Source organism: Mytilus edulis, chromosome 7, assembly GCF_963676685.1.
Source record: "Mytilus edulis chromosome 7, xbMytEdul2.2, whole genome shotgun sequence".
In the NCBI taxonomy this organism is placed as follows: domain Eukaryota; kingdom Metazoa; phylum Mollusca; class Bivalvia; order Mytilida; family Mytilidae; genus Mytilus; species Mytilus edulis.
In genome coordinates, this window is record NC_092350.1 from 11,657,832 (window position 1) to 11,685,765 (window position 27,934).

At 31.8% G+C, this 27,934-nt stretch overlaps 2 protein-coding genes across 2 annotated transcripts in view; one reads left to right on the plus strand and one right to left on the minus strand.

Moving 5' to 3' along the window:
- LOC139482959 (uncharacterized) overlaps positions 1–18,776 on the plus strand; it is a 131,833-nt gene extending 113,057 nt beyond the window's left edge. Inside the window, exons 22-30 of the mRNA XM_071266987.1 lie at positions 13,229–13,364; positions 13,706–13,855; positions 14,591–14,690; positions 15,174–15,247; positions 15,531–15,659; positions 16,181–16,303; positions 16,555–16,691; positions 17,370–17,505; positions 18,102–18,776. Coding sequence (XP_071123088.1) covers positions 13,229–13,364; positions 13,706–13,855; positions 14,591–14,690; positions 15,174–15,247; positions 15,531–15,659; positions 16,181–16,303; positions 16,555–16,691; positions 17,370–17,505; positions 18,102–18,173 — 1,057 coding nt within the window. The 3' untranslated portion in view covers positions 18,174–18,776. The remainder of the gene's footprint in view (positions 1–13,228; positions 13,365–13,705; positions 13,856–14,590; positions 14,691–15,173; positions 15,248–15,530; positions 15,660–16,180; positions 16,304–16,554; positions 16,692–17,369; positions 17,506–18,101) is intronic.
- Positions 18,777–20,489: 1,713 nt separating this feature from the next.
- On the minus strand, positions 20,490–27,904 carry LOC139529942 (cysteine and tyrosine-rich protein 1-like). Its single transcript, XM_071325930.1, has 4 exons — positions 27,766–27,904; positions 25,548–25,656; positions 22,442–22,614; positions 20,490–20,824 (listed from the first exon to the last, which is right to left on the minus strand). The coding sequence occupies exons 1-4, from the start codon at positions 27,806–27,808 to the stop codon at positions 20,658–20,660; spliced, it is 492 nt and encodes a 163-aa protein (XP_071182031.1). The 5' UTR covers positions 27,809–27,904; the 3' UTR covers positions 20,490–20,657.
- Between the last annotated feature and the right edge of the window lie 30 nt (positions 27,905–27,934).

Here is a 27,934-nt window from a genome sequence, read left to right on the forward strand (position 1 = left end):
ATTTGTTCACACCTGTAAACTATATGTCATTTAAATGTTCATTACGTAGAACCGAATTCAAATTTTCGAAAAACGTTTCTAGCAGTAAGGGAACGAACACTTGACTTAAAAAAAGGGGGGGGGGAATTTTCTAAATTTGATTAAAAAAAAATCGGGTCATACAAATGATTAGAAGGAACAAAAATTCTGAATCCAAAGTTACCCCATCCATTATAGTGTTAAATATTGAATTGGTAGCATCGAAAAAAAACTAATTATAAACTTTCGTGCGAGAAAAAATTCTGGACCCCCCCCCCCCTTTTTGTTTTGAAGTGAAGTAGTTGCTTCTGTAAGAAAGTCATTTTGGATGATTTGCAGTAGTTTAAAGATGTCTCGATTACTCATTACAAACGAAGGCTGCATCAGCGTGCTTACAGACGACGAAAAAGAATTGCGATGTAAAGGACAGGCCGTATCAAGCCATTTTAAAAAAGGGGGCTCCCAACCCAGAGTACAAAGGGAGAGGTCCAGCTATATGCTCCTATTCAAATGCATTGATCTGCAAAAAAGGGGGTTTCCAAACCCCGGAACACCCCCCCCCCCCCTTTCCCCTCCTTGGATCCGCCAATGAAGGATCACTACAGTTCTATCTTTTCTGTTTGTTTCAAATGATATTTTTTCTTTAATGAGTATTTGGCAAAGGGAGGGGGTAATGTTTTTTTTATTTCTATTTGTATTTTAACGGATCTGAGATACTACACAGACAAATAACTAACTTCACCCTTTTTCGGTAATGCATTTTTGAGTGAATCGTTGTTTGAGTAAAGACCAGTGGCAAATATTTCTGTCAGTGTGTACGTCCAGTCGATTCAGGAAGACCTTTTCAAATTTTCAAATGAATTATGTGTTTGGCAATGATGATGGATCAGTCTTGATAAGGGGTTAATAAGGCTATGTAAAGTGTTTTTATAACAAATGAATATATCAAGTTTAGACAAATATTTGGTAAAGAACTTTATCAATAAGTTTTATAAGTATCAATTTTACATAAAAATCGTTTCTTTTTTTAAATATACATGAGAAAATTAAAGTTCTGAATGCCTAGTTTTGTGTACACTTAACCTACACAAGGCCTACATCGACTATCGACTGCATGTAGACAAAACATGATTTAAACTACATGTAAACAGTGAGTTTTATCAATGGGAACGTAGTTATGTTTAGTTTATGTGTGAGTTACACTAACACAACACCAACTTTAAGTCAATGTGAACACGGCCATAGATTTTAGAATGATACACCAATGCCATGTTTTGTGTCATGATTTACTTTCGTTACTTTTTAATTTTATAATATTGATTTTTTAGTTCATAAACTTTTTAGCTCACATAGCCCGAAGTATTTAGAGCAAATCTGACAGGACAGAATTGTTTATTAGGTCAAGATCTATCTGCCCGGAGATTTTCAGACCAATCAGGCAACCCGTTATTGGAATGCTGAATTTGTAATTTTGAGCTTAACATTTGCAGCTTTTAGTTATTATCTTGAATAGTATTTTAGATAGAGATAAACTGTAAACAGCAATAATGAACAGCAAAGTAAAAATGAGCCAACATGACTAAAATGGTCAATTGACCCCCTAAGGAGTTATTTCCCTTAATAGTAAATTTATAACAACTTTCAATTTTACCAAATATTTTCCACTGTGACTACTGGGCCAAGTTCATTATAGATAGAGATAATTGTAAGCACAAGAATGTTCAGTAAAGTAAGATCTACAAACACATCACCATCACCAAAACACAATTTTGTCATGAATCCATCTATGTCCTTTGTTCAATATGCACATAGACCAAGGTGACGGACACAGGCTCTTTAGAGCCTCTAGTTCGTTTAGTGATAATGACACAAATAAAAAAAAGAATAAAAATTTACCTCATTTGTTATCATTTTGCTTTATCTAGAATTTCAAGATGAATTAATTTAACCCGATATTCGTATTTTTTATGGCATAAAGAAGACGAAATACACATAAAAAAGACACAAAGATTGTGAACACCAAGCGTAAAAAGACAGAACAGGCAGTTCACTATAGACCAGGTATAGAAAATATTAATGTTACAGTCCAGTTTTGTTTACATGTGATAATACTGAATTATTATCAATTAAGTATAACAAAACGGAGTATTATTGTTTTACACATAAGGGAATTCACAGTCCTTCAATCTTTCCACATATAATTATTCAACATCTCAATCTTATTTTTACGTCGTTTTTCGAGCATGTACTGCCTTGAAATGAAATGAATATAAAAGGTTTGCAAGCTAACACTGTAATTATATCTTTGGATATGTTTTGTCGCTTTGATTATTTATTTTGTTGTAAATATATTAAAACGTAACTAAAAGAGGGACGAAAGATACCAAAAGGGACAGTCAAACTCATAAATCTAAAACAAACTGACAACGCCATGGCTAAAAATGAAAAAGACAAACAAAAAACAGCACACACGACACAACATAGAAAACTAAAGAATAAACAACACGAACCCCACCAAAAAACTAGGGGTGATCTCAGGTGCTCCGGAAGGGTAAGCAGATCCTGCTCCACATGCGGCACCCGTCGTGTTGCTTATGTGATAACCAATCCGGTAAATAGTCTAATTCGGTAGGTCACATTCAGGAAAGGGAAGGGGATTGTAGTTACGACGTAAGGAACATATCCGATATCATTTGTGATACGGTTATTCCATAACGGTCAACCAACTCGTGATGGCGTCCGTAAAATTTACGAAGGGATGATTTCAACTTCACCATTTGGAACTCTTGGTTTAATAGCTTCCTTGTGAGCAGCAACCCTCTATCACGAAAATCATGATAGGAAATGCAAGCACGGTAATATCGTATCAATTGGGAGATATATACCCCGTATGCAGGTGCTGCTGGAATGTTGCTACTTAGAAATGGAAAGTTCACAATTGGAAAGCTGAAATCATCTCTTTTGTCGTAAAGTTTTGTTTTCAACCGACCCTCATTGTCAATTTCTAGATGTAAGTCAAGATATGAGGCCGACTTAACTGTATCTGTAGTATCCTTTATCTCTAGCTCGATTGATATCTCTATACACCTATTGACGTCACTGTGTACATAATGTTTATATCTATGGGTTGGCTTTGTACATGGTCATGTTTTCGCATCTGGCGTATTCCTTAAGGGGTCATTGCTCTTTATAGTCAAATTTTACCATTTTTAGCTCACCTGGCCTAAAAGGCCATGTGAGCTTTTCTCATCACTTGGCGTCCGTCGTCGTCGACGTCGTCGTCGTCGTCGTCGTCGTCGTCGTCTGTCGTCGTTAACAATTTTTCAAACATCTTCTCCTCTGAAACTACTGAATGGATTTGAATGAAACTTAACATGATTGTTCCTTAGTATATCCTGCACAAAATGTGCGCTTTGATTTTTGATCCGTCAAAAAACATGGCCGCCGTTACTTAAAATAGAACATAGGGGTCAAATGCAGTTTTTGGCTTATATCTCAAAAACGAAAGCATTTAGAGCAAATCTGACATGGGGTAAAAATGTTCATTAGGTCAAGATCTATCAGCCCTGAAATTTTCAGATGAATCAAACAAACCATTGTTGGGTTGCTGCCACTTAATTGGTAATTTTAAGGAAATTTTGCAGTTTTTGGTCATTATCTTGAATATTATTATAGATAAAGATAAACTGTAAACAGCAAAAAAGATCAGCAAAGTAAAATCTACAAATAAGTTAATATGACCAAAATTGTCAATTGACCCCTTAAGGGGTTATTGTCCTTTAATGACAATTTTTCACAATTTGTTCATCATATTTGCTAACTTTAAAAAATCTTCTCCTCTGAAACTACTGAATGGATTTGGTTAAAACTTAGCATGATTGTTCCTTAGATTATCCTGCACAAATTGTGTGCTTTGATTTTTGATCCGTCAAAAAACATGGCCGCTGTTACTTAAAATAGAACATAGGGGTCAAATGCAGTTTTTGGCTTATATCTCAAAAACGAAAGCATTTAGAGCAAATCTGACATGGAGTAAAAATGTTCATTAGGTCAAGATCTATCAGCCCTGAAATTTTCAGATGAATCAAACAAACCATTGTTGGGTTGCTGCCACTTAATTGGTAATTTTAAGGAAATTTTGCAGTTTTTGGTCATTATCTTGAATATTATTATAGATAAAGATAAACTGTAAACAGCAAAAAAGATCAGAAAAGTAAGATCTACAAATAAGTTTATATGACCAAAATTGTCAATTGACCCCTTAAGGGGTTATTGTCCTTTAATGACAATTTTTCACAATTTGTTCATCATATTTGCTAACTTTAAAAAATCTTCTCCTCTGAAACTACTGAATGGATTTGGTTAAAACTTAGCATGGTTGTTCCTTAGGTTATCCTGCACAAAGTGTGTGCTTTGATTTATGATCCGTCAAAAAACATGGCCGCCGTTACTTAAAATATAACATAGGGGTCAGATGCAGTTTTTGGCTTATATCTCAAAAACGAAAGCATTAAGAGCAAATCTGACATGTAGTAAAAATGTTCATTAGGTCAATATCTATCAGCCCTGAAATTTTCAGATGAATCAAACATCCAATTGTTGGGTTGCTGCCACTTAATTGGTAATTTTAAGGAAATTTTGCAGTTTTTGGTCATTATCTTGAATATTATTATAGATAAAGATAAACTGTAAACAGCAAATATGATCAGCAAAGTAAGATCTACAAATAAGTCAATTTGACCAAAATTGTCAATTGACCTCTTTAGGAGTTATTGCCCTTTAAAGACTTTTTTCACAATTTGTTCATCATGTTGACTTACTTCTTATGAAACTGCTGTATCAATTTCAGCCAAACTTAGGCTAAATGAGTTTCAGAGTTTCAGAGTATCTAGTATAAATTTTATATTTCATTTCCTTGTATGTCAAGAAACATAGCTCCTATGGCTAAAATAGAACATAGGAGAAAATGATTTTTTTTTGCTTTTGAAGAAAATAGGACGATTCAAAGAACATTTAAATAAATTGAAAAGCCAAAATAATCATTGATGAGAGATTAAACCAAAAAAATTCAGGTGAGCGATTCAGGCTCTTGAGAGCCTCTTGTTCATAAATCTAAGTAATCTTTTACAAAAATCTTCTCCTCTGAAACTAATGGGCCAAATTAATCCAAACTTGGCCACAATCATCTTTGGGGTATCTAGTTTAAAAAATATGTGGCGTGACCCGGTCAACCAACCAAGATGGCCGCCACGGCTAAAAAAAGAACATAGGGGTAAAATGCAGTTTTTGACTTATAACTCAAAAACCAAAACATTTAGATAATCTGACAGGGGGTAAAATGTTTATCAGGTCAAGATCTATCTGCCCTGAAATTTTCAGATGAATCGGTCAACCCGTTGTTGGCTTGCTGCCCCTGAATTGGTAATTTTGAGGAAATTTTGCTGTTTTTGGTATTATCTTGAATATTATTATAGATAGAGATAAACTGTAAACAGCAATAATGTTCATCAAAGTAAAATTTACAAATAAGTCAACATGACCGAAATAGTCAGTTGACCCCTTTAGGAGTTATTGCCCTTTATAGTCAATTTTTATATCATTTTAAATCATGTATTTGGTTTTGATGTTATATATATATGTTATATTTGTTATTCTCGTGGGATTTTGTCTATATGTGTTACATTTTAGTGTTATGTCGTTGTTCTCCTCTTATATTTAATGCGTTTTCCTCGGTTTTAGTTTGTTATCCCGATTTTGTTTTTTGTCCATGGATTTATGAGTTTTGAACAGCGGTATACTACTGTTGCCTTTATTTAACCATTTTTCGTAAATCTTAGTTATCTTTTACAAAAATCTTCTCCTCTGAAACTACTGGGCCAAATTAATTCAAACTTGGCCATAATCATCTTTCAGGTACCTTGTTTGAAAAATGTGTCCCATGACCTGGCCATCCAACCAAGATGGCCACCACGGCTAAAAATAGAACAGGGGTAAAATGTAGTTTTTTGCTTAAACCTAAATGGTCAATTGACCCCTTAAGGAGTTATTGCCCTTTATAGTCAATTTTTAACAATTTTCATTAATTTGGTAAATTTATGTAAATTTTTACCAAATCTTTTTCTCTGTTACTAATGGGCAAAGTTCATTATAGATATAATTGTAAGAAGCAAGAACGTTCAGTAAAGTAAGAACTTCAAACACATCACCATCACCAAAATACAATTTTGTCATGAATCCATTTGTGTCCTTTGTTTAATATGCACATAGACCAAGGTGAGCGACACAGGCTCTTTAGAGCCTCTAGTTGTGCTTTATATTGATCTGCTGAATTAAGTTTTTTTGTATTGCTTCTTCAGAAAATTGAGAATGGAAAATGGAAATGTGTCATAGAGACAACAACCCGACAAAAGAGCAAATATCGTAGGGGATTTTTGGTTATAATATTACACGAATGTGCAATTTAAGGGAAAGTTAAGGCGTCAGCAAATAAGTTTAACCCCTCTGTATGTGTCTGTCTTAAGTTGTTAGCCTTTAGCTCTGTGTTTGTCGGTTGATAGATGTGACACGTCTCATGATTGGATGAGAGTGTTTTGTCTTACAGCTGATATTTATAATTGTGTCATGTGACCGTGACGGCATCAACGTTTTTTTCATGATTGACTCCAGCTTGAAATGGAATTTATAATTAAACTATAGGGAAAGGCTGTCATATTTTTCCTGTCTACTCGAAATAGCATTAAAAAACGTGTGCACACTTTTCTACATAAGAATATGTCTATACCAAGTCAGAAATATGACAGTTGTTATCCATTCGTTTTATGTGTTTCAGCTTTTGATATTGCCATTTGATTTGGGAATTTCTGTTTTGAATTTTCCTCAGTATTTTTGTGATTTTACTTTTTACGATAACCCGCTACGCGAGTTATTCAATGTGCAGCACATGTTTGATGTTATTTCTTCATATACAGTAAAAAATAAAAGTATGGTCATTGCTCAAATATACCCCAATCTTTAAGTTGCAATCGAGTTTATACAAATGTCTGTGGTTGATAACATTATCATTGTTTCAGTAATTATAACATATATCTGATTTATGATATACATTCAAATTATCTAGTTTGTTGATATTTGTATGTAGTTATCCCTGTTAATATCTTTTTCCAAGCTGAATTTAAAAAATGCATCTTTTTAGAAACAAAAGTTCAAGGGGATATGTATATGAATATAGGCCGTGTTTCATCTACTGATACCGATGAAGAGGAAGTGCCTTCTTTAATGCTGATAAAACCGAATTCACACAAAGCTGGAAAGAACTCAAGCCAAAAAACAAAATCAAATTTTGGAAATGAAAATCAATCTACTAAACAAAACGATATAACGCATGCGACCACCTTAGACAGAAACCTAGACAATGGCAATGATGATTCAACGTATTACAACGTAGATGACATTATCACAAGTGTAAGAGTCAGTGAGCTGAAAGATTATATTTTCAAAAGGAAATCGAATGTGAATGGCAAGTTAGAAGATGAATATAAGGTAAGGAGAGATTTTATTGGGTACTTTACAATCAACATTTGATAACATGTTACTAAATAATGACATATAAATTACTCGCCGTTGTTTGAATGTTACGACTGTTGATGTGATGCAAATTAACAATTAAACAAGAACGTATGAATGTGATTTCTAATCATGATCACTATTAAAGTTAATTTTCAAACGTTTACCAGATGTGGAAACAGCATATATTTCTTTTCTTCAAAAAGTGCATTTACCTAGATTTTCTTTTTAAATTTGCGTCTATGATTCCATCTACTTCCTTTGAACTATCCTTCTACGATAACGGTAACTAGTCATAATACTATATTAATCTCTTAACACTAGAAAATACCATATGGAGTTCAACACCCCACAACAAAGGCTCAGCTTAAAGAAAATGTACCAAAGAATAGATTTAAAACAACTTTTCCATGTAAGTATTTCAAGTTCCTCATATTACTAGAATAAAGTTTCTACATGTTTTATTTTGTATGTTTATATAAATTTAATGACAAGATTGTATATCAAATATTAAGTTTTAATAAAGTAGTGAACTGATTTGTTGATTATTTAAGACGCAATTATAAATTTATAATGATAAAAGTAACAATATTGTATTCATAAAGTCCTGATTATAATCCAGTAAACATCATTCTCTTGTAGACGATCATACAAGGGTGGTATTGGAACCATGTCATGGAATGTCCTCAGATTATATAAATGCCAATTATGTAGACGTAAGTATTTACTTAACATTTGATATCAATTTCCTTAACAAGCATCATACTAAGGGCATAATTTTATATATAGTTATTTACTCGTGTTTTTTTTAATGTAATCGATTTTTTAGGAAACGACTGTCATATTTTTTATTAAAGCGCGAAATTAAAAAACTCAAAAGTTCTAAACTTACGATAAAGAGCCCTCGATCCTGAGCACAACAAAAAGACTACTTTTTTGCAAATATTAAATCAGTATATATTAGATAAATGAAATTTGAGTACCGTTTCAAATTTCAGTAAGGCGCATTGGTGTTTTGAAATAACTAACAACTATATATGTACTTTCATGTAAGAATAAAAGCTTCCAAATTCATCACCACCCAAATAACTCAAATGCTATACTCTGATTCATAGCATACTTATATTTCACATGAATTCTAAAGTTTCTTTGCGACATTTTAAGGAAAGTTGACTCATTTACAATCATACAACATCTCCTTATTAATTGTATTTTTCTAAAACTATATTAAATGAAAACTCATTTTCATTTCAGGGTTTTGAAAAGGAAAAGTGTTATATAGCATCACAAGGTATAATTGTTGAAAGTCTAAATATATGTCGATTAACGATAGCGCAATGGGTGTATTAGTTTCCAAACCTACTATTTATAATGACATGTGGTGTATCTATATCTTTATAGTCAGCAGATACCTTGATTCAAACACTGGGCAATGCCTCCGGCGATTTCATTAGTCTTTCATCGATATCAGTTTCAATGAAACGTGTGAACATAAAAAGAAGTATATATATTCAATGAATCCATGGGCCTGACTGTATGCATGCAAATGCCCACAGTACTCCGACATTTATAAAGAGGTAAAACCAATAAAACAATACCTTCCTGAGCAAAAAAGAAAGAAAATAGCTTAAAGTAAATACAGTTTAACAACATGATTTATACCTCATATATGAATAAACATTATTCACTTTTACGCTCAATAACATTTTCTAAATTTAATTTAGTTTTGATGATAAGTATATGCCATTTCTGACGACAGAACATAAGCCGTCAAAAAATAAAATTTGTACATTCTGTGTTCCATCTTACTGCCTCAAATGTGTAGGTGCATATACAGGTTCCTTTTTATGATAAATGAGATGCACATGACTACATCCACAAAACCAGAAACACTATCATAAAATTGTGTACTCGTAAAAATAGTTTTAAAACAAAACAAAAAATATCGCTAGGTCAAAATTGCCGATAAAAAAAGTATGAAAGCATTTAATATTTTGATACTGACACATGGGTCTCGCTTAATATTCCAAACCCTGTATCAAAAATAAAATATCATTATTCTATGTGTATCAGTATATATTAATCAAAATTATGAAAGAACCCAAAGTCTCATTTTGTAAGGAATGGACCATGGAGTTGAGAAATTACTAATATTTTTTCTGTCTATGAAGAAATAGCATAATAAATGTGGTGCACACTGAATACCCACTGTTAGCGAGTTATTTCGAATTGACAGAAAAAATATTATAATCATTCCTTAAATCGTCCTGACCTGATAAACAAATCACCGTCAGCCAATCAGAAGACTCGTTACATAAAAAATCAAATTATTCTTTAATGTATTACAATTTTAAATTCATTTACTTATTTAAGGACCAGTAAAGCATACTATTAATGACCAATGGAAAATGATTTGGCAAAATAATACAAGAAAGATTATAATGCTGACAAATCTGGTAGAAGGCCCAAAGGTAAATGATATAATGTGTTATTACATCCAGTTATTAAAGAAACATTATAAAGATACAAATTACAATAACAAGTAAATAAAAACCCAGAAAAAAATAGCACTACACAGAAAACTTAAGATTGGGCAACAAGTCGGGAATAAACTAGAATAAAAAGTAAGCAGATGTGTATATACCTATTATATATAACATAGAAAAACGAAGTCTACCTAATGCAGATGTGCTCTGGAAAGGTTTACATATTCTACTTTTTACTTGTATTTATCGTGTTGCTCATGTAAGTATAAAATTCTTCTGCAAGTTTCACTCGTAAAATTGTATTAAATCTGGTCGAAGCTATCGACTGTTATGAAAATTGAAAGTATATCATGAATTTCCACCACAATATTGCGGGATCTTCTAAGTGCTCCACAAAACCTCTTTCTATATTATCAACTTTCCGTTTTATCCGCAATCAAAGCTGGGCTTCAAAGTTGTTGTGAAACTACCTATTGTAGAGGTGGCGGAAATCAGATATGGTTACTAAAATATTACTAAGATCTTTTAGAGTGTATGCAACATTTAACTTTTCTACCCTTTACACACGTATTCCTCATACAATATCACTCTGAATCAAACAAAAGGTTCCCTGAAACTGATTTTATCAAGATGTTTGATGTCTTGATTAGCAACATTTTTCTAATTTTTGGATGACGCGTTTTTAAACAAACGATTGGGATTCCCATGTGAACCAACTGTGATCCTCCTCTTGCCAATTTCTTATTTATTCATATAAGGCTGAAATCATACATTCACGTCTTATGACTTCAAATAATAAAATGACAATATAATTGAAATGCATGTCAACACCGACCGAAGTGTTGTTTACTGGGCTGGTGATACCCTCGGGGAATACTTTTAAAAATGCAAACGAGCAGGATGAACAGAATTAAACTATCAATTAACTTTACAAATCAAAAGTCTTTGAAAGTTCTGAATAGTGCAACATTGCATTGATACTGACTATTTTACAGTAAAAAAAAACCGGAGGTTTGCGGTATTTTACACTTAAGTTAATGTATTTTTTATTAAAATAAAAAATAAACTTGACATTACAGGTAGAATAAAATACACCCCTATTTGAAATATGTATCTTGTCTGTGTGGACGTCCAAAACGTATTTTTGAAATACTTTTTTCTCGGAAATAACTAAGCAAAATTACTGCATCAGTGGTCATAAGCCTTGACAGAAATATTATGTATTATTCGTTGGATTTTTCCTGTCCGCGGATCTGTTTGACATCGGTACCTATTTCCTTTATGCCAATATTTTGATTATTGTAGCATCTTCAATGCGATAAAATATTTTCGTCATACTATTTGAAATACGTGTTCTCATATAACTATCATGCAATAGGAGGTAAAATTTCTCATTGATTTAAATCCTTCAAACCCCCGGCACAACATCAGAGATATTTTCGCTGAAATAATTTATACTCATTTTAGAGGAAATGTGAACAATACTGGCCAGAAGGAGGAAAACCAATGACTTGCGATAACCTTATTCTCACCTTATTAACAGAAAAGGAGCGAGCTGCATATATCACGCGAGAGATACAAGTTGTAGACAAAAAGGTATGATAGACAGAAACAAAATAATTTAGAGATAAAATGTTCCTTCTTGTTGTTTATGTAATACTATTGATAACAGGTTAAGGAATAAGACTACACATAAATGGTTGAGAGGACGTTTCAATAGATTTGTATGTCACTTTGTCAAAATTCAGAGTAACCAAACCTAAATTATTTTGTTGCAAATCATACTGTTTATTATGGATGCTATTTTAATGTTCGTTGATTTATAAATGGTTGCTCATGAAATAACTGTCCAACAAAGACCAGAGGACGGGGATTTAAGCTTCGCCTTTAACAATTAGCTAAGCTGATACCAATGAGATTGCTTCAAGTAACTGTGAGCATTTGTGTCTTGTTGTGTGTCCGACTCGAATATTTAGACGTTCCTGCATAGTAAATCACTAACAACACCTCTCTTGTACTCGAAACATAATGTATACGAACTTTATATACGAGGTAGTGTTCCTGATATAGAAAATCTGTCCCATCGCGGTCAGAACAAATGACATCGAAAATGCAGAGGTAATATAGACACTATCATGGATAAGTCGACTAATACGATATGTCTTGAACTAAAATCACATGCAAAAAAGACATGTCTTCTGGGTCTTAGATATATAGTTAGTTGGTTGCCAGAAAATAGTCTGAACGGTACATTTCTTATTGTGATATTGTAAGTGAGTGTTGATTTGAAAGGGGGTGAAACATGAATAACAAGAGGTGCTTAACCTATTGCCACAACCTCCCTCGCTAAGTTTAAATTGAATGTGATTTCTTTTGTTTTATACTAATTTGAATATTCCGTATTACTTTAAAAGACTTGACTATCTGCTTTCTTACATTTGAATGTCGTGTACGTCATTTTTTTATCTTTTCCAAACAAAAATCTTTTAAAAATGAATATTGAGAATCAAAATATTTTACAATCGATATGCAATATTATTGTTTTTTGTGTTTAATTGTGTCATACTTATTTATTAGACGGGAAATAAATAATATAAAGTTTCTTATATCATGTTTTGTATTCCTTTTATTTAATGTGATAATAAGACAAAAGAGAAGAGATGTATTATCCAGTACCATTTTACTGCCTGGCCTGATCATGGAACACCAGATCCTCTGTACCTTGTATTGTTTCATAAACATGTCATATCTGATCATGCAAGTACTGAAAATAATGGACCACTTCTTGTTCATTGCAGGTATGAATAGGAATATGTCTATATTGACATGTTTGCCCGCGATTCGCCTGTAAATCAAATTTATTTATTTAAACAGCACAATTGAATGCCAATTCAATACAGATCGTTTCAACATGTTCAAATGAAAGACTTGAAATTTCAGACATTAGTAAAATTATATAATCATATATTTTTTAAGTTAACTTACTATTAATAGATTTTCTTGTCTTATGAATTCAACATAGTTTTTCATTCAACTTCATTTTAAATTTCCTCAATGAGTGAATAAAATTGCTATTTATGACTACTGCCAATAAACAGTTAGGATTCGCAAACAGTGTCTTGGTAATTTGATGGTGATTATACAATCTTGTTTACAAACAGTGCTGGTATAGGTCGAACTGGAACATATATTGGACTTGATGCTTTACATGAAGAAGGACTTGCCACTGGGTTCGTTGATGTCGTTAAGTTCGTTAAGAAAATGAGGTACAGCAGGATGAACATGGTGCAAACACCAGTAAGTTATTTCACAAGCAAAAGCGAACTTATGAACGGTATCGTAACAGTGTGTTTAAGGCACAAACCCGGATTTGTTTTTTTTCTAAATCGATTTGTGACTCTTGAACACTGGTATACTGCTATTGCTTTTACGGCTATGGACAAGTATTCAATTAGTTCTTTTGAATCGTTTTAAGTATAGTTTACGCAATAAACAGTCATGGAAGACGATTATTATAAGATACATCATATTTATCTAGATTCCTTTTGATATAGAACATAGATGACAGGTTTAACATGCAAATAAAGATAAATACCGGCCTATTGTTAAAACTACACAATGTTATTCTCAAATTGTAGGAGCAGTATGTTTGCCTTCATTATGCCTTACTTGAGGCGTTTACGATGAAGGACACAAACGTAGGAAAGGAAGAATTCGGAACCATCTGGCAGAAAATTGTGTCAGACAAGAGTCCTGCTAACAGACAACGTCTTCGTGAAGAGTTTAAGGTACACTGAAATATGGATATTTTTTTTGCAAAATTTTAATACTTGCAGTTGTAGATCGATCAGTATAATGTAATAAAACTATATTGCTTGTTAAAAAACGAAAAAAGTGTGTCCTCCTTGTTCACAACTTTTGAGGTCACAAACACTTTTATTTACCTTACAACAAGACCAGGTCTGTTAATTTCTTTTTAAACAATATTGAAGTTATACGTATATATAGATATAGGAAGATGTGGTTTGAATGCCAATGAGACAACTGTCCATCCAAGTAACAATTTATAAAAGTAAACCATTATGGTCAAGGTACGGCCTTCAACGCGGAGTTTTGGCTCACATCGAACAACAAGCTATAAGAGGTATATAAATTACTAGTGAAAACCATTGAAACGGGAAAATTAACGGTGTAATCTACATAAAAACGATAAACGAAAAACACGTATGAACCACATACACAGACGACAACCACTGAACATCAGATTCCTTACTGAAGACAGGTGCAGACAATAGCAGCGGGATTAAACGTTTTAATGGTACCAAACATTCTTTCTTTTCTGAAAAAATAGTATAACATCACAACATAAAAAGACACTACAAGATCAATTGGAATGACTTAACTCAATCAAAAAATGTAGTAAGACAAATACCTTACATATCATATTGGATAATGTATCAAGTGTCACGTATTTCATTCTTTTGATCTAACATGAACAATTAAATCGTATTCTTATATTGTAGATGCTGGAAGCTAAGAAATCTGAGCATGATAAGGCGCAATATATTGCTGCTAAAAGCCCTGAAAATGTCAAAAAGAACAGAAACAAGAGTATCATTCCTAGTAAGCTTGCAAAATAATATTTATATTGTACTGTTTTATTGATGTTACGATATAACGTATCATTGGTTTGACGACTGCGATTTGTAGTTTCTGTAAGAAGTCCTTGAAATGTATTTCTTTGTGATCCTGATGTTGATATCGAGGTAAAGTATAGAATACCTATAGTCCAGTTGTTTAAGTCGTTTCAACTTTCAAATCTTTGCATTCATCGTATTTAATTCCAAGTTTAATTTTGACTCAAGTACATCTGTAAATCAGGCTAAGATGTGAAAACATTTATATTTCTATAGACATATGTGCGAAAGAGGCAATTGTCTTTGTAGGGCTCATGCCCTTTAATTTTGTTAATCTACTGATGACACAGAACCTGAACATTTTGAAACAAGATTCTTTACTAAAACCGGTGATGAACTGTTGTGTTCCAAATAAATGTTAAAAATATAATAACAAGCACATCATGTTCAATTTTATCTTCCTTTGTAGCTGACAACAACAGACTGTTTCTTACTTCATATGAAAAAGGCCGAACTGATTATATCAACGCTGTGCAAGCTCCAGTATGTATATTTTAGTAGCATGTTTCACATTTATTAATTTTTAATCTTTGTTAACATAATTCTGTTTAACCGAGGGATCGTAATGATCGCTAAATACTTAAGCAACTGGTTTAAACATGCAGATATTGTTTTATTGTAATGTGCTGCTATACACATTTCTAAACAAAAGTAATGTATCTCTCTCTTGCAATACGATTATCGTGTTTTAGTAAAACAAAACTCATCTTGCTATTGGGTAATTTGACATTTATCAGTTTAACATATTATTTGTTTAAACCTACAGTCATATACAAAGTTCATTGGATATTTGACAACACAGCTACCACTACCTGACACCCAGGTTGACTTTTGGACTATGGTTAGAGATCACAATTCGTCCACAATTGTTGTGTTTCTAAATGACCCAGCTGAGGTAATTTGTTTTAATTTCTGTTTATTAATTTCAATCATTTAGATTTCCCTCACTATGAAACTATCATAAACTTTTTCATGTTGTAGCTGTTTCTTTCCTATGTTGTTTGGTTTAATTGAAGAAATTGTTATATAAGCTTTAATAAATGCTTTTGTTATCAATGGATTATGTGATCTCCAAAACTTATTCAAAAGATAAAGAGCTTATAAACCAAAACGATTTATGGGTCACTATAAGGACTCTAGCCATGAGTAAAATCTATACTGTAAAGTCACCAATATTTAGGACAGAGCAATTAACAAAATTAAGTATGACAAACAGCTCCAAAGGACAACCATTGGAGTATATGCTTTTTAATTTGGACAGGAATAAAATGATTGTGTGGGTTTAAACGTGTTTCTGAGCACTAACCCCTTCCCCTAACAAATGCATGTCTAGGAAATGATTGCGTTTCATTGTTTCATGTAATTTTCAACTCTATAAAGAATATTTATATCTGTTTATATGATAAATTTATTCAGGCTGAATTAGTTTACTCAACGTCCAAGGACTCATTTACATGTGGAAAATATAACTTGACGATATCAAATAGAGGAAAAGAAGATATGGATATTACAAGTTGTAAAGTCGTTCTATCCAAGAAGGTGATTATAACAAATTCTAATAAATCCATATTTTTTTTAAATATACAGTATAAAATAAAATGTTCCATTTAATGCTGTTTATTTAAATTTTAAAAAAAAACATCATTACTCAGAATTAATACATATCTAATAAAAGCTGTCAAAATATCCGCTATAATTTTACAGAAACTGCTTTTTGAATATTATCATTAAAGAAATGTATTACAATTTGTTAAAAAACATAATGATTTCAAGTATCTTAAACATTGAAGGATGACAAACCGAGAGATATAGCCCTGTATCTGGCAGTGACTAAGGGCCTTCCTGATCCACAGGTTCTGTGTAAACTTGTTACTCTGATATCTACTCGTGTCAGCATGTCAAATGATCCAGTGACAGTTGTCAGCGGGTAAGTACCAAATAAAGTATATTATTATTTTTGATAATATTTACAGTTGATGTAAAAAAAAATCAATAACCGACATGACAAGCACAGCTTAGTGTCCTGATTTCTAGTAAAAGTATGCTAAACAACCAGGTTGTTGGTGTCTGTTCGTTGGTTGGCAGTTTCTGTCACTTTTTGAAACGTTGAAATATATTTGAACTGTTTCCTTTAAGTGCATTTATTTCATAGATTCAAAGAAAATATTAAGATCAATATGGAAAATTGTTGTACCTGTTTAAAATCAGTGAGTCGGTAAATTTTAAGGATATAAAGTTCTTTTAGTGAAAAACAAATAATATATCATTGAGGCAATCATTTTGTAGATAGTTTTGAAAGAAGGGAACATGATTTTGTCAAATTTAACAACTGAACACATAGTTTGTGAAAAATGACTAATATTTGTATATCCCATTTATGGGCATTATGTTTTCTGTTCTGTGCGTCCGTTTGTCCGTCTGTCCCGCTTCATGTTAAAAGTTTTTGGTCGAGGTACAATTTTATCAAGTTGAAGTCCAATCAATTTGAAACTTGGTAACCTGTTCCCTAGGATATGATCTTTCTTATTTTAATGCAAATTAGAGATTTTACCCCATTTTCTCGGTCCATTAAACATAGAAAATGATATTGTTTTCAATATTTTAGTGATGGAGCCAAAAACTGTGGTGTTTTCTGTACGTTTGCTAATTCTGTTTCCAGTATGACAATAGATAATAATGCAAACATATTTCAACTGGCTAGACTGTTGCAGTTGAGGAGACCCGAGTTTTTTGCTGATTTTGTACGTATTATTATTTAGATAAGCCATCTTAATGAGTAATTAAAATGTTAACTTGTTAAAGCATTGTTTTAGGATCCGAAGATATACTTTGTAGTCGAAATTCTTTTAACATCATATAAACGCATTATAGATGCAAGGATTAGATCTTGTGTTCAGGACGCGCTTTTCATCTAAAAAAAACGTAGTATTTAAAAAATCGTAATTGTTGTTGTCACTTAATCTATAATTTTGGCTGCATCAATCATAATGCATTTCAACACAGAATTCTCGATTACTTACTGCTATATAAACCAAAGATGTTAAGGGTTTGTTTATTTTTAAGCAGACTTTTAAACCATGGAAGAATTCAATTATATATCAACATTTGTTAACTATTCTTATTAATCATTTACTTTCAAAATGAAATTAGAAGATATCTTTTGGACATTTTCATTAAACAATGACAATTTAAAACAAAACTGTATCTAGTTTCCTTGTCTTAATATGAAAGTTTGATGTTCATATGGCATATAAATAATATTCCTCCTTACATGTACTATTTACAACAAGCAATTAAGTGTTTACTTGATGTATACAAATACCATGTTTCATTTCAGAATGAGTACCGTCTATGTTATGAAGCTTTGAATCTCTATTTGGAATCCTCAAGTGTATACGCAAATTTCTAATTGATTTGGAAGTCATTTCACAGATGACAATTAAGTTGGTGGTGCAATTAGGAATTTGGTCTTATGTAAAATGTCCTAGTTTTTAAGACGGAACAGGATGTTTGATTATTTGTATACCTGTTGTTATAAAACTTAAATGTTTTAAAAGGACTATTGCTTGCTATTGTCATTATTGCATGTTTTCATTGTTATCCGTCACCAAATATTGACAAACTCATAACATGTGTTCACCGTTGTCTTATTAATGTGGGTTACCATGGCTTTTGTCATCCTAATCTTATTTATATGGGTCTATCGCTGGAGGGGAACTTGTAGTTTAAGTTGTCTTAGGTTGCCTTCTGTCGGCGTCTATTGTTATAAAGCTAAAAAGAAATCCTGCCGTTAGCTTTACCAGTTGAACTCCTTAAAAGGTTATAAAAAATTATAAGATGATAACCAGTTGTGCTTTAAGTTATTTTTCATTTTTATTATTGAAAGAATTTCAAAGATAACTTGCGTTTTAAACATATAAGTTTTCAGGGTAATGACGCAATAGTGATACAATACAGTTCATCCATCATATGGGTATACATTAAATATTAAAATCGAGATAAAATTTCCTCAGAAGAATTAACAAAACTTCTTCAATGCATTATTTATGTATTATTGTCATTTTGTTTATTTTCTTTGGTTACATCTTCTGACATCAGACTCGGATTTCTCTTGAACTGAATTTTAATGTGCGTATTGTTATGCGTTTACTTTACTACATTGGTTAGAGGTATAGGGGGAGGGTTGAGATCTCACAAACATGTTTAACCCCGCCGCATTTTTGCGCCTGTCCCAAGTCAGGAGCCTCTGGCCTTTGTTAGTCTTGTATTATTTTAATTTTAGTTTCTTGTGTACAATTGGAAATTAGTATGGCGTTCATTATCACTGGACTAGTATATATTTGTTTAGGGGCCAGCTGAAGGACGCCTCCGGGTGCGGGAATTTCTCGCTACATTGAAGACCTGTTGGTGACCCTCTGCTGTTGTTTTTTTTATTTGGGCGGGTTGTTGTCTCTTTGACACATTCCCCATTTCCATTCTCAATTTTATTATCGATATTATTTTTTTGTATTTATTAACATTTTGCATGTCTCACATCACGTGAAATGATCCATGACATGGAATACCATAACCTTAATAAAGGACTATTGCTTACTATAGTCATTACTGCATTCATTCATTCATTTATATAATCATTGTTATCCGAAAAACACATGACCTTTTTTATCCTAGTCTAGATTATGTTGGTCTATCCCAGGATGGCGCTTGTAGTTCAATGTTTAATATTACAACGTAAAATCCTGACGTTAGCTTTACCGTTTGAACTCTTTCATATTTATTTATACCAGTACATTTTATAAATCAATCTCCCTCTTAAATAATAGTCGTACATTGACCTGTTACATCCTCGACCTATTTGGTTTTTTTTGTAAATCGTATCATTGACGTTGATACCACACTTCCTTATTTTTATATATACTACATTGGCAATTTAAATCTCTTAAAATTTTGAATGAAATTTCATGTATAATCTGGTAGTTTTTTTTTTTATTGTATTAAGCAATAATATTGTCGACTGTTATTTAGTGTTTTTTGTTATATTTTGATAATTCGAGATAACTTGGAAAAATGAGACATGTAAGTTGTACGCCTATCGAATAGTAATAAAAATAATAAGTTAATTGCTAATCGTGCTTCACATGTTGTTGTTTTTTATTTCTATTTTTTATTCTTTGGATTGAAAGAATTTCAAAGATAACTTACATTTTAAGGGAAAGGAGCGAAGGTGATAGACTATAATTCATCCATCATTTTTGGTATAACTAAATATTACAATCAAATTATAATTTCCTTATTTGCATTATGATTTTCTTTTCTTCTTTTTTCTCAAAAATTATTCAATGCTCGTGGCTTTATGCATTTTCGATATTGCTTTTATATTATTTGTTAAAAACAAATTGCCTGTTTGATATCACGTGCAATGATCCATGACAAGAAGAACCATAATCTCAATAATGTATTGCCATTTTTTTCTTGTTTTTTTTTTTTTAATTTGTTATAAATTGATATTATTATAGTGCTTTCAATAAATATATGTCTATATTTATTTTGTTTTATTTAATATTATTATGAGCTTGATAGAATGTTATAAAATACATCAAACAAACTGCACTCAAAATAGATAAAAAGTGTATGATACCAAACATGGACAGCTCTGACACTCATAACTAAAAATCTAAAGAGTCAAGAGAAACTAAGAAAAACGAGATTTAATAGAAAACTAAGGTAACATTATAAAGAATATCCTTTAATCTTTTAATCAGCAGAGTAATAAGACATAAAATGTGCACAAATAATGAAAACAAATTATACGCATAAAATCAATCAAATCTATATTGGTATGAAGTATGAAAATAAAAAAAAAGCAATTGTCAACTTTTTTTGCGGAAGAATGTCAATAAGGCGGTGGATGAGCAGCATAACTTGGTGGGGGAGGTGGATATTGACCACCCTGTGGATATTGTCCACCCTGTGGATACTGTCCTCCTGGTGGTGGATACTGACCACTCTGTGGATATTGTCCGTACTGTGGTTGCATACCCTGAGGTGGTGGATACATTGCTAAAATTAAAATAAAGAAATGCGATCTGATCTTTGTAATTTGTACTTCTGAAGATTAATGCCGTTCCTCTTAGGATTGATATTAAAATACAAACAGTACGTTCAATGTTTGTTTCATATCAAACGACACTAGGATCACAATGGATATTATTTGGATGGTTCTTCCATGGTATTTCAATAAAAAGCTGATTACATGCATTATTGCATTTTGTTTAAATCGTCAAACTGTTATTGCAGAAGTCTTCATCTCGTTTAACCAATATACCTCTTTAAATATTTTATATTTCTAATTTGAACATTTGATTTTACCAGATTATTTAAATCAAAAACATATGACAAGGTTTTGCTGCATTTAACTCGGATGGTCAAAATAAGAAAGTCGATAAACATAGTGGATTGTTGAAGATACTAAATGATACACTGAAACAAAATTCATTTTAGATATTCAAATATGTGCGGTGTAAATAAAAACAACAGTCAATAAATTATATCAGTCAAAAGCGTTGTTTAGCTCATATGGCCAACAGTGCGAGGTGAGCTTTTCACACTTAAAATATCCAAAATTGCCATCAAAATAAATCTACACATAAGTCAAATATTGATTAAAATCGTTAGTAGACTCTATTAAGTATAAAAAAAATAAGATGTGGTATGATTGCCAATGATACAACTCTCCACAAAAGACCAAATGACACAGAAATTATCAACTATAAGTCACTGTACGGCCTTCAGCAATGAGTAAAGCCCATGCCGCATAGTAAGCTATAAAAGGACTGTTTGACATAAATAAAGACATGAACTCTATTCAAGTCAACACTGTTGTCAATTGTTGAATATACAGATATAGATTGGTCTAGATTTACTTTCACCAGAAACGCTCAGAACTCATTGAATGGTGAGGTGCATACGAACCGAAACAGTTGAAGAGGTATATGACCTTTATAGGGCCTAGATATAATACCCAAATATATCTAAATTAGAATAATTGGTTAGGACTAACAAAAACAGTGCGCAAATAACACACAAAATACATCTGGCTGTCAGTAAAAATTGATTTTGTCCAGATCTAGATACTTCAAGTCAGTCTTTTGATATAATAATGGAAAACAGCAACTGTGCATCCATTAACAGCTGATAGAACAGAATATAAATGGGAAAATCTTTTGACACTCTTAAGTCTGACAGAACAAATTAATCATGCCAAGGTCTATTATCAAAACGATAGGCGGTTAAATTTACGCCAGCAAATGCTATTTTAAGATTGTCATTTTGTATCAATGCACAATTTTATTTGTCCATTATAAGTATGTACTTGCCCCTAATAGTCACTGGATATTATTTCAGAATCGAAGGACATGGTTTATGCATAGCAGAAAATTCTTTTCGTCGAATTGTTATCCCTTCAATTTATTCCCCATTCTCAATTCGAGTTTACATAGTATATGTGTCAAACCTCATTATGTATAGGGATTAATTTACTCATCTGATTTTACTATCATAAATGTATTAGTCAGCTGTACGTACACAAAGCACCTCTTTCCTATGAATAAATTGAAAATGTCACAACACTTCTTACTATTCCATTTAAACATGAACATAACATACTCATCTATTTACCTTGTTGTTGCTGTGATGACGTTTGGACCATTGCTACACCTTGACCACTTGGAATAACCCTGCCACTAGTACCTGACTTCTTCACTGCCACACAGCATGCCACTACCAATGCTATCAGTACAGCCAATCCAAATAAACAACCAATTACTATTCCAGCGATCGCACCTCCGTTGCTTCAAAGAATTAAATAAAAAAAAAATATAGTACAAATAACAATATACACATGATGTTTCAGTGATGGTCTTTTTATGTAATACGCTGCTTCAACGTTGTTTATAATCTTGGTCTTTTTATGTAATACGCTGCTTCAACGTTGTTTATAATCTTGGTCTTTTTATGTAATACGCTGCTTCAACGTTGTTTATAATCTTGGTCTTTTTATGTAATACGCTGCTTCAATGTTGTTTATAATCTTGGTCTTTTTATGTAATACGCTGCTTCAACGTTGTTTATAATCTTGGTCTTTTTATGTAATACGCTGCTTCAACGTTGTTTATAATCTTGGTCTTTTTATGCAATACGCTGCTTCAATGTTGTTTATAATCTTGGTCTTTTTATGCAATACGCTGCTTCAACGTTGTTTATAATCTTGGTCTTTTTATGTAATACGCTGCTTCAACGTTGTTTATAATCTTGGTCTTTTTATGTAATACGCTGCTTCAATGTTGTTTATAATCTTGGTCTTTTTATGTAATACGCTGCTTCAATGTTGTTTATAATCTTGGTCTTTTTATGTAATACGCTGCTTCAACGTTGTTTATAATCTTGGTCTTTTTATGTAATACGCTGCTTCAATGTTGTTTATAATCTTGGTCTTTTTATGTAATACGCTGCTTCAATGTTGTTTATAATCTTGGTCTTTTTATGTAATACGCTGCTTCAACGTTGTTTATAATCTTGGTCTTTTTATGTAATACGCTGCTTCAACGTTGTTTATAATCTTGGTCTTTTTATGTAATACGCTGCTTCAATGTTGTTTATAATCTTGGTCTTTTTATGTAATACGCTGCTTCAACGTCGTTTATAATCTTTTTAATAACTACGTGTTATATTGTTCTTTTATTTGTCTTTGTTCAATTATTGATATTACTTTTACTATTTGGTCTGATTTATTTGATACCCATTTGACGTGGCACGGTACTTATACATCCCGTCAATGTGTTTGTACTATCAAACATTTTTGCTGTTAAAATATACATTTCGCTTATGCGTTTATGCAGTCATTAGTTATTCATTTAGTAGTTTAGAATACTCTCAGATCTGTTCTCAGTGTTTTATGTTGCTGTGGGATGTATTTATATACCATTAAACGTCTGGTCTGTGACTGTTTTGGCATGACGTTTTTCTGCTCTGTATGGATCTGATGAGTTAACCCTTTTAAACAATTTTTTTTATTGTTTGTTACAGTATGTTTTATAGTTTCAAATATATCCTAGGTTAAAATAAGTTATTGGCGCCTGTAAATTAGTTATTTTCTGTATGTGTTTATCTAAGTCATGATCCTGTAATTAAATGGTTACCGTTTGTTTCTGTATAACGTATCATATTATCAGGCCGATATGTTTCCCGTTTGCCTTGTTTTATATTTGTCATTTCTTGGCCATATATAATATTAAAAACCTACAATAGTTATAACAGAAACTGAAGAAACTTGATCAAGTGAAAGTTTTTAATATGGACACATACCCATAAAGACGACTGTTTCACATAAGTATTAATGTTATTTCTGAAAAAGTAAAATCACAAAAATACTGAACTCTGAGGAAAATTCAAAACGAAAAGTCCCTAATCAAATGGCAAAATCAAAGGATAAAACACCTCAAACGATTGGACCATAACTGTCGTATTCCTGACTTGATACAAGCATTTTCAAATGTAAAAAAATGGTGGATTCAACCTGGTTTTGTAGAGCTAAACCTCCGACTTTATACGACAGTCTCATCAAATTCCGTTATATTTACAATGATGCGTGAACAAAACAGATATAATAAATAAAATAGTCAAAATATTGGTACAGCAGTCATCATCAAAAACAATTTCGCGTGTCTGACGTCAGAAAATGTATACGTCACATATGTTTGTCGTTAAATAACGTCACAACTAAAATACAAACTATTTTAAATTTTCACATGGGCAATGTTAGCATACAGGGTTAAAAAATCAAGAGTATGTAACAATTGATTTCAGAAATAGAGATTTAGCATAGTCCAAAAGTTCTATAGAATTTATAAGAATCCACAAATGGTTCATTCCACTACGTGATTAAATAATTTAGACGTTTGTGGTTTAACGTATTTTCTATTTTATAATAGAAGTATAACATAATGACGTATTATAGAACAATAACATACTGACAGGATCTTTTATAGTACAGAATCACGTTATAAGAACCAACGAAACACAAAAAGTCGCATATACAAAACACACCAGCAAAAATTGAAAGACAATACAAACACATTAACGGGATGTCACAGAAAAAAATCCAACAGTAAAAGCAATATTAATTATAGAACAAAGGCAAATAAAAAGAACAATAAAACACATCAAGACTATCATGTATTATTTGTGAAGTTGATGCGGAATATTTATCAACAAGGTATTGGTACCTTCCAATGAACTTTTTTTAGAAAAAAGAACGAGACGTTCTTTGACATACCCCTGGTTCATCAACTTTCTGCTCAGACACTGATGGCAATTATAAGCCTGGTATCTTTGATAACTATTATGAACCAAAAAACAAACGACAACTACTGAACATCAGAGGTTCATGACTTAGGATAGGTGCAAACAAATGCAGCAGGTTTAAAACGGTTTTAAAATAGGTACCAACAATCATCCATACCGAAACAATAGTGTAACATTATAACATAGAAAGACACGCTATAGAATATCAATTAAAATGACTTAACTCAATCAAAGACATATATATAATCACCAATGAATAAACACAGAACGAATAAATTTTATATATTACACAATGTAAATACATCATTAATATTAATAAGGGATGAATAAACAAAGGCACCAGTAGTATACATATACATTTCTTAATTAGTTTATCTACATGATGTGTTCTTTTACGTTTTTGAGACTGTGAGCTACTTACTATGAACAACAATGCTTGTTATAATAAGAACCACAACATCCATCGCTACAGTACATATAACCACCATAAATGGTGCCGCTAAAGCAATATTCAGCTGCTACTATTGTCCCTGAAACAATAAAAAAAACTTTCTCAGTGATTCAGTTTTTAATTTACACTATTTTGAGTTTTTGTTAACTCTCATACTCATCATAAAAATATATATGTAATACAAAATGTGAAATCAAATATTATGTCAATTTGAAATAATATTTTGGCACATATCAATAATGTGTTCGACATTTATAATTACGTGTGTCGAAATTGACAAAAAATTTTGTATTCTCTCATCGAATATGTACATCTGGTAAATAAAACGACATCGCCGTTATTTAAACTTCGATGCATTATTTAATGACAATTGTGAAATAAATCTATTTATTTTTAAATAGACTTCATTTAATTAATTTGTACATTTTTGGCTGAGTCGGTACTCATCCAAAGCCGGCTTATGAATGGTTTTACACTAGTAATTTTGGGGAACTTTATAGCTTGTTGTTCGGTGTGACCCAAGGCTCCGTGTTGAAGGCCGTACATTGACCTATAATGGTTTACTTTTTTAAATTGGTTTTTGGATGGAGAGTTGTTTCATTGGCACTCACACCACATATTCCTATATCTATTTATGTTGCTGAAGTCGTACAAAAAGTGGGGGGGGGGGGGGGGGGGGTTGCGAGATGAGTTTTCAACCACAATCCCCAAAAAGTCACTGGAGGATTGTACTAATGTTGAAGTTATTCAGGCATCGTTTCAGAATTTTGTTTTCCTTTTTAAAGACTTGGGAACTTGAGTTTATTGTTAGCCAAATTTATGATATAGGGTCTAGATTTTGTGTAATAAATTCTCCAGTTTTCAACCAAAAGTTTCGCAGAGATAATTGCACATATTTTTCCGGACTCTGAATAAAAGAGGGTACAATTTTGTTTACACAATCAACTCTTCTCTTACAGATTTATTCCCAAATCCATGACACTTCACTGGTAGATTTCAAACTTGTTGAAGTTGTGCGACCTGTTGAATTGTTAAAAAAACGTTTTCTTATTTTTCCAGAATTTGAAACTTGGCATTACGTTAATCCCATTAACGTTGTATACCATTTTAATTAAAATTAGGGCAAATGAAGAATGTATGAAGTTTTTTACAGTTATTATCGTTATTGAAACTTCTTGCGCAGCCAATAAACAACAAAATGATTTAAAAAATAAGATTTTTTATAATCATTGACATAATCTCACTAAATATAAAGTTTCTTGTATGCGCGCATACTTTGCCAATCTAAAATATACTTATAATTTGACAAAAAAAAAGAAATTCAAAATATTTAGAACTTGAAGTTTTTAAATGTTGTCATGGTTTTTTGCAATGGTAACTCGTTAAATGTAAAATTAGTGTTTTTTATTTTCTAAATACATTGAACCTGAGTCTAGTAGGGACACATTTAAAAAAAAAATACCTTTCAAATAGGTTGCAGTGAAATTTGGAACAAATAAAGAAAGTAAGTCTACGTTTTGTGTTTCTTCTTTAATTGGCAATCCATATCCCAGAAACGTTACCTACAGATTGCACAATTTCACATATGGAATTGATTTATGAATGTGTACATTTCATATGTTCAGTATAGTAGAACCTTCTCCATTTTTAAAATATGTAGATTCCACAACTACTTTTTATGTGGCGTCATCAGGCAGCATGGTCGCTTTTTTCATGACGTCACAATAGGAAAATTCAGAAGAAAACAAGAAAATTTAACGTCATAATTAAATTTCATATAATTTAAACCTAAATTTCGTTAATTTTCTTTTGAATTTAATATCACACTTTCCTTTCTAGTCTTTTAGGTTCCATAATCTTCATCTTGCTATTTGAACAAATAGATCTGGTTATACTTTTAGTACCTCCCTTTCCTTTTCATCATATAACTCTTCACGTTTTTAGATAGATGAAAAGCGCTTCGGACGCAGTAAATTTATACAGTGATATTTTTACTTTTATAATTTTTGTTTAAAAACATGACAAAAAAGTGTATACGTATTACCCCTGTATGTGTTATCTATAATAAATATTACCCACTAGGAAGTTTAAGTAGTGAAATATATAACTGACTTTTACGATGTCTCAACATGCACCTCAAAATATCTTAAAATCAAACGAGGTTAAGTAAAACGTGAAGATACTCTACCTTTTAAAGCCAAACATAATACAAAAATACGAATGTCCACCATCTTTTACGTTTCAAATTGAAACAAATTTTATTATATTTTCAATACACTATCAGTTGATTGGTGTCCAAATATTGATTGAAATCGATTACACATATTTAATACGTATACTTCTTATCTCAAAGCTTG